This window comes from Morone saxatilis, unplaced genomic scaffold, assembly GCF_004916995.1.
Source record: "Morone saxatilis isolate NCDOM2014 unplaced genomic scaffold, NCSU_SB_2.0 Contig22, whole genome shotgun sequence".
Taxonomy (NCBI): domain Eukaryota; kingdom Metazoa; phylum Chordata; class Actinopteri; family Moronidae; genus Morone; species Morone saxatilis.
Window position 1 is genome coordinate 18911648 of NW_023339785.1, and position 8829 is coordinate 18920476.

The following is an 8829-nucleotide window of genomic DNA, read 5'->3' on the forward strand; positions in this document are numbered from 1 at the left end:
GGTATGAAAACTCACTTGCGTGAATGCAATAGTTTGTCATGGAACCCATGTATTCTTAAAGCATGTTATACTAATACCCCTAAACAATGTCAGTGAAAATCAATATAGTTTAAGGGATTTTTAAAAAAAAGAATAAAGTGTTGTCATACTTATTTCAGTGTAGTACTGTACCTGCCTATCAGGCTCTTGCTCTGTGTATCAATATCTTAAAAATGTATTGTTCACATATAGATACTTTTAATTCATGTTAATGTTAGCACTATTATTTTTTGAGTAAATATTTAATTGACAATATCCAGCTACCCTATTAAATAAAAAGAACCTCCCATTAAGGCCTAGGTAATGAGATAATTTTAACGACAACTGAGAATAGAGTCTTGTAGTCTTTCTGTTAAGAGTTATTGAATAATCTCACAGCTTGTGTGGTGCGAAAATGTGTTCCAATAAGCAGCTAAAATTTATTTAGGATTTGTGATCGATTGCTCCGTAGACGCCATTTATTGTTTACCAATGACTTTTGCTGTGGTGGGATAGTGGTTTACTGTTCTTACTCTCCCTGGCCTCTAGGGGTCCTTGCCTGAACACCAGACTACCCACCCGCCAACAGAGCCAGGGGCATGTGTTCTGTGTTAGGCAGATATTTTGCTTTGGTACTTGCACATTTACAGTTACCTCATTTTTTCCATGTTTGTATTGGGGGGGGTGGGGTGGGGGGAGAAAACAACTAATATATATTATATATAGGAAATGGTTCTTATTAATGTTATAATTTTTCATTCCATTGGAATCATATTGTTTGTAGCATTTAACATAACTAGTTAGTGTATTATATATACATCTGTATACTGTTTGAAATTTTTAAGATTTGTACTTTTTTTAAATGAAAGTTGCTAGTTATGCTTTACCAAGTAGTGCAATCATATTTTTTTTTAATTGTTGTGGCTGATTTGAAAGGGTTGTTCACTAATAAATGTATGATGTATACCAATATCACGCTCGTCTCACTTGACTACTGAAGGGTTAAAATGCTGCACGTTCTCAAAACTACACCGCTGCTTATGTGATGCATCGGTAACACAAGCAAGTGTCGTACATTGTCAATAAACCCACATTTTTAAAATGTTTTTAATTTATAGTTGGAAAATTACATCTTTACATGAGCCCATTTAGATGTTACAGGCAAAACAGGCATCTATGAGTAACCACAGGCACACTATGGGCAGACTCGTACTATACTAGATAAAGCCACATGTAAAAGCTGTGGCCTCTGTTAAATATTGGATTTTAAACTTCATGAGCTTGAGGCAGTCTGCTTGACATAGTAACCAACCTGCATTTGGTCATTTTATGACACAGATGAGTCAAAAAAACAAAAAAAGGAAGGTAAGTTGGGGTTTTTAAATATCTAACTTATGTACAGGAAATGGCTCATTCAAAACAGGGTTCCCATAATTCCTTAATGTCCAAATTCACCAGCCTGCTCCCTGAAGTAATACAAATGCTCAATGCACCACATAGATTAACAAGCACAGCAGTACCAACCACTCAGACCAGATCTGTGCTCGTCAGTCAGTGTGGAGGAAGCATGTGTAAACTTTAGGGCAGAAAGGAAGTTGAATTAGGACACACAGATCAAACATGAAGTCGTTGACAAAACAAGAATAGCCAAGGCAATCACACCACCGTTGAACTCCATACTTCTCCATCATGCTGCATCCTGTAGGTATTAATACAACCTGCCTTCCACAGTTGCCCAGACATGAACTAAACTGGGATATGGTTCTGGCTTTGCACAAAGCTATGCTACGGTTTCAGTACATTTCAGTAGATGAGTAATGCTTTGCTGTAACGCTTACTGGTGAGGAAGGACGATAATTAACTGGTAGCTAGTACAGACAATGGAAAACAAACTTCTTTGTCCAAACGGATACAAAGATGAGTTCAAGGAAGGACTTCAAGAAATATTTATTTGATAAAATTCAAGACTTTCCAGGCTATTGGGAACCCTGTAAACACAACCAAACAAGGACTGGATGCAGGGTGGTTAATCTTTTTCCAGGTTTTATCTCAATGATCCCTTGTGCATAATGGCCATTTAACAAAAGAAGAAAAGAAAAAGGAGGAGTGGGTGGGCATTGGAGGAAAATGTGTTTCCATGTAGAGGAGGTATGTCATCTATTAATCGTCCGTAAGGTCCTGAACAAAAAGGACCTCGGAGCGGCTGAGTCCCGCCTCTTTCAGCGTCGGAGGGTTGGGCTGCTCTTCAGTTGGAAGGCAGGGCAAGACTCGGCGAGGGAAGTTTGTAACTATCTGAAACTTCTCTGGGGATTCTTTCAAAGAGAACAGGAAGTCGTATATTACCTGTGGAGAGAAAATAATCAAGTCAATTGGCAAATAAGTGGCCACAAGTGTTGGTGCAGATATAGAGAAAGACGCTTTATAATAATGCAGTATTTTTTACTGTGTTTTTAGAACAATGAGACATTCAGATTACTTTTTCCGCTCATATGTGGACCAAGTCCGTATCAGATGAACAAACAAATATACAATCCTGTTCAAAAGTTTGGAATCACCCGTTATATTTACGTTCCTTCCTTGAACACTTGTAATTTTAACAGATAAAAACAGTATAATTCACACACCAAATGTATTATTCACATGTATTTGTAGTCTACTCTACTGTAGTGGTTAGACTGAACAGGAGTTAACTGATTTGTGAGTCCACAGTATGTTCAGCTGGATTCTGTGATAACTCTACACTAATCCTACATTTGTACTTTGAACAATAAACATTTTGAATCTTGAAGTTTTGAGAACAGCTTTGCTAAAAAGGAAAACGCCTGTTTCAGGCATTATTGGGCGCCTGACACTGAAACAGGAACCCTTTCCTTTTTAAATCCACACCGATTTTGAACCTAAGCTTCTAATTTCTTTTTACGAATGACTGGTGATTTCTAATATTTGTATTCAACTGTTGCTCAGAGGTATCTTTGTCTCTTTCTGCCCTTTAAATTGTCTGGTTGAACCTGTACAGCGTTTTGTTCTCCAAGTACAAAATAATCAATTTGTAAATAGAATTCAACAACCTAAAAGCATAAAAGACCATTTATAATATACAACAGTCCTCTCAGCCATCTGATTGAGATTCCAAACTTCTGTTTTTTTTACACTCGTGGATAAAAAGTAATCTGAAGATGAATCAACCGTGGTACTCACCGTCAGAGACTGCCCAAAGAGGAATCGTCTCTCTACTCGGGTATCATTGGGCAGCTTAAACACTATTTTGACACTTTCTGGATCATCTGCAGGTGGTTCTGGGGGAAGACACTCCGACTTCCTCTCCTTCTCCTCTTCCAGTGTCTGCAGTCGGACGACAAAAATTGACAACATGAAATAAACATGAAAATAGTTTTGTGTATGTTAAGGGACCGTTGTCTCTTTCAAGTAGTTCTCCATGTGTACACTGGGATGTGCGGACTAATTTTAATGGAAAATAAGACTCACTCGTCGTCTCCGCTCCTCAGCAAGAGCCGTCTGTCGGACCTTCTCCTCCTCTTGCCTTATCTGCTCCTCCTCCTCCCTTTTCTTTCGGTCTTTCTCCTGGTCGGCACGGAGGGAGGCCAGATAGGCCTCATCCTGCTGCTGCCTTAGCACTTGGGTCTGGTTCCTCTCCTCCCTGAAACAAACATTTGCCTGAACTTATTAACTATGACACTTTCTAGTATACTAGCTATAACTGTACAAATAAAGAAACCCTGATTACTGAAGCCAGATTTTATTCACAGCTGAAAACTTATTTTGAGAAAAGCATCCAAGTGAAACATAAAAAGCAAGTCGGCAGTTTTAATTGAACTTCAGTGATGTTTTTAAAGTTTGTTTAAAATGTGTGTAAAATGTCACATCTTTCATGTTTTCTTATGTTTTGGATTTTAACTGCGAAACTAAAAATGAACTGAATTGCTTGATCATCATCATCAGCTGTCACATTTTGAGCTTTGATCCTAAAAAAACATTCCGACATGCAACTTCCAGTCTTCCTCCAGTGGAAATGGAGATGAGATGTCTCTTCTTTACCGTTCCATGCGCTCTGACATCAGATGTGTTTGGTTGGCATCCATGATGAAGGTGAGCTGATTGATGAGATCTTCTGGCTGAATGAGACCCTCGAGCCGGCCCACCACTGTCATCTTGCGGTCCTTGAGCATTATCATGGCCAGGAATGGGTAGGTGTTCTCCCGCAATGCTTGGGACACTGAAACACACCCAAACATCACACAGTCAAATCTCACTGTTCCAACAGTGCTGCTACTATACTTTTGATTAATTAGCTGGTCAACCCATCTAAAACACATACACAAAACAAACTATCCCACTTGATAGTCTTATGTACCAATGTTTTTAGTTTTCTACTGAGACTTTAATTGCCACTGTAACACAGTAGAGGTGAATACACTTTTTTTTGTGGCAATCAAAGCGTCAAAGAACTACATTTGAGAAACTCAACATGGCAATCACTATGGATAATCTGCAGGACTCGCTGTCTGTTTTAATGTTTTCATGATTTTCACAGGGCCGAATCAGACCAAATCAGGCCGTGCGGCAAAAACATTAATTTAGTATATAGAATATATTAAGGTAGATGCCTAAAAAAACTGCAGCGACGTGCAGCAAAAGAGTTAACTGTCACAAACTCAACTCAAAACTTGAACTGGAATATAAACACAATGAAGGACAAGGAGGGGCACTTTATCCACTTTCAGTATGAGTTTGTCTCATATCCCTTTTTATACACGAGATGAATATATGAAGTGTGTCTACATGTGTGATAACAACATATTTGTCTTGATCAGAGCATGTTACAGCCTGGACACAATGCCCGCGTCTACATCGCAGAGCACCTCGCCCTATATTTCTGCAGCCATGTTAACAGGTTAGAGCAGCCACGCGACGCTGCACTATTGTATATGTATTTTTTTGTGTTATCTGTTGCTGTTGTAGATTCTTACTTTTTCTTTCTCTTGTTTATTTATCTATCTTTTTCCTATCTTAACTGTTTGTATACGGTTTCTTTTTCTCTATCAAACTTTGCTGCTGCATATCTACTTTGTTGCTGTAACATTGGAATTTCCCCATTGTGGGACAAATAAAGGAATATCTTGTCTTGTCTTGCCTATTCTTTCTGCGAGTGCTTCCCAGCGAAAACAGACAGTGAAAAGGATCTGTTCATAGTCATACTGACATTATACCAGCAACATATACACCTTTCACTACAGTTCTCATGTTCTGTAGAATATGTCACCTCCTGTATCAGATTCATTTTAAAAGTGTTTCTGTGGGCAGAATCATTCATTTCTTAAGAAGGTTTTTATTGTATTTATCAGGTAAACTGAATGTAGAAAGATCGGGCAGGCAGCAGCACAAACGCTCTCTGTGTGTGGACATCAGACGTGTGAGCCACAGTTCAGTGAGGTAGCCGTCATGCACTGTTCACGCAGGCAGTGAGTCCGAGCCATTACACGTCACACTAACAGCCGACTGACAACAAATGGTGGGTTAAATACCCATAAATGTGCATACCTCTGTAGCCTTCAGGCTTGCTGGTTGAGCATGCCCAAAAGAGCATTCGCGTGTTGAGGAAGGTTACAACCTCTTCTGTACATAACGTGGAGCTGGGAAGTGACAGATCAGAAGCACAAAACAAACCATTACACAGGTGAAACCCTTTTCAGGTGCATGTGGATATAAAACACACAGTTTATATATAAATACACGACTGATAGTCAAGTGATGTGAGTAAAGTAAGAAGTATTATACCGGCAAAACTCGTCAGTGTCTTGATGATCCTCTCCGTGAAGGTACACTAATAAGTACCGGAGCTCCCGTTTGGCATCATTCAGTGCCTACATGTTTCAGGGTGAGAAAACTAAATTCAGCATATTGTAATAACAATGTGGGTTTGTAATTCATCATCTGCAGTCTATAGTCTCTGAACTCACCTGGCTGTATGTGCCCTGGTAAAACACAGGGTGCGACCGACCATACTTCTCCTCAAAACTATGAATGAAGGACACGACATCTCCAACAGGGTCTGTCACGCGACCACGAGGATCCGGCCGGATGAACCGCAGGGCAAACCTGGAAGAGAAAGACACTGTTGCAATCAATAACCTTCCCTCGGCTACAACTTTCACCTTCAAGCGGCTACAAGTTGAAATCAACGTGCATGAATTACCTGAATATGTCCAGAAGTGTGTAATATGTAAATCTGAAAGGTAGCATTATCAAGTAGTAACTCCATCCTAGTAATCCCTGAAGAGAAGAACCAATGCAGTCTATTAGCATTTAAACAGTGGAATAAAATAAGTAGAAGACATGAGCGCTTTTTGAATTTTTGTCAAATATAAAAACATTATAAAAAGGATAAAAATGAAGCATCACTTAGACTGAACACGCCTCAAAGAACACACCAGTGACTGACTGAGAAAGTATTTAGCACCAGAGAGAAATCCACGATCTCATTTTGAGCAGTGAAACTAAATATCGAACAGCCCTGCAGAGATATCACCCTGAAGGATTAAAAGAACGTGCAGACGTACCCTGGGTTGTGGCCTTGAGACGATGTAACTATATACTCTATGGTCTGCTGTATTGACCTGCAACGGTCTGGATGGTGGAGGGTTAAACACGCTGGGCACTCCTTCCTGCTCATTAAGTCTGTCTTGTACTGCAGCCTGAAACACATTTAAGAACCATCACACTTGAGTCAAGTCCGTCAATAAACCACAAGAAAAGAAAAGCAGATGAGTGAAAGCGAGCGGAATACAGTTCACAGAAGCTGTACGGGAAGAAAACGGTAAACAGAGACATGGACGTCTGTGTTTTTGACCGTGTCTTTACCTCGATGTTCCAATTATGCTGCTCTAGTGTACGACGACATTGGTCCATCGACTCCAAACCAGTAAGGTCCTGTTCAACAAGAAGAGAAAGTCAGACTGAAGGCCACAAAACGCTCACAAACGTTTCCCAAAGACACACAGAAACTCCCCTATTCACTGGGAGAAATGCCCAAATGTCAAGTAATTGCAGCAAAATATGTCTCCTCATGCCACGAACTGAGGACAACCAGTGGAAACTCAGACGGATAAATATATAAAATAATTGATTTTTGTGTTTAACACACACGCTTACTATTTTATTTATTTTATTTTTAATTTTTAATATATTATTTTCATTTTCTAACACACACTTACTACTGTTTTAATGACATTTTTAGTTGACACAAACTGATTGATTGATTGATTGATTGAGTCAATGATAGTCACAGCATTACCAACAGTATCGATTACAATTAATTTATTGTAAATATTGTCCATTGTTTTCCTTTATTGTTATTATATTTAATTCCAAACGCTTGCTTTGATAATATGTAGAGTTACTTCAGGCCAATAAAACCATCTGAATTGAATGTGTGTGTGTGTGTGTAGTCACTGCTTACATGTTAAATGTGTTCATAAAAGTTAAACCTACAAAACGCGCCTTTTATTTGCTAGATTGTCAAAAAAAAACAGTATAAAAATGAATAAAAAGCTTTTTAAACTCCGAATTAAAGTGAACATGCAGAGAGGAAACAGGACGGCGTTAAAGCTCAGCTCTCCACAATACCGATACAGATTACACAAGACAGACAGCTAACAGCGATTACAGTTACTGGGGATCAAGGATTGATCCATGGCGTCGTAGAAAGCACTTACTCCTAACATGTGAAACATTAGAATTAATATGAAACATTTATTTTAAGAAATTAAACCGCGTATCTCAGATTTCAACTATGTCATGTGAATAATAAGGAAAAGGATTCAGAGTTGTTGTCATATGCACAGTAGAAACGTGGTTATACGTACATGAAAATTCTGCTTTGCGCGACTCCCTTTACACAACACACAAAAATAGATAGAATAACTTAAAATATAAAATATCAACTACAATGAGGTTCAGTAAAAGAAACTGAGTGAATAAGGTGCTAATAATAGATAGATTTTCCTTTATTTTCCCACAGTGAGGAAATTCCAATGATACAGCAGCAAAGTGGACGAGTAAAAGCAGTATAAAATAAGAGTGGGAAATAATTAAACACTATGTACAAGAGAAAAAAAAGAAAGAGTGCTCAGTGTGTAGGGACTTGGCTTGGGACGGAGGTCACCGGAGAATCCCAAGACCACAATATTTTTTAAGTGGAGGAGGTGCCCCCCTTTTTTGTGCTCCGGGGTGCCTTGAGCAGCAACCTACCGAAACCTGCTCACGGGCACTGGTACCCAGCATCCTCCACATCTCCCTTTGCATGTCACATGTGCTGAAGTGTGCTTTCAGCCTGTTGTGTAAAATAAATAAAAGAGTAAAAACTCACTATTATCATAAGTATAAACAAACAAACAACAACAAACAGACAAAAAGTAAATTGGAAGACACTTTTCCTTGGTTTCAGGAGGATAATATATATTATTATAATAATATATACGCTGCTGCTCATATTAAATACATTGTATATGTCTTTTTTGTGTATCTGTTGTGTTATCTGTTGCTGTTGTAGTCCTTACTTTTTCTTTCTATTGTACAATGTGTTTATTTATTATTTTTTCCTACTTTTTAACTGTTTGTATACTGGTTTCTTTTTCTCTATCCACTTTGCTGCTGCAACACCGGAATTTCCCCAATGTGGGACAAATAAAGGAATATCTTATCTTATCTATGTATTAAACCTATGAAACTTTTAAACACTTTAAAACTATTACTTAACTATAAACTATTAACTATTAAACTTGTAACACTTAT

The 8829-nt window shown here is 38.5% G+C and overlaps 1 protein-coding gene across 1 annotated transcript; it reads right to left on the reverse strand.

Moving 5' to 3' along the window:
• Positions 1-1109: 1109 nt before the first annotated feature.
• On the reverse strand, positions 1110-6966 carry faf2 (Fas associated factor family member 2; the record flags this gene model as incomplete). Its single annotated transcript, XM_035669147.1, is given in 10 exon segments — positions 1110-2361; positions 3217-3360; positions 3505-3676; positions 4075-4252; positions 5578-5669; positions 5815-5900; positions 5997-6135; positions 6233-6309; positions 6597-6731; positions 6898-6966. Coding segments are annotated over 10 exon segments (1275 nt in total), but the record flags the coding sequence as incomplete, so codon positions are not given.
• Positions 6967-8829: the final 1863 nt, after the last annotated feature.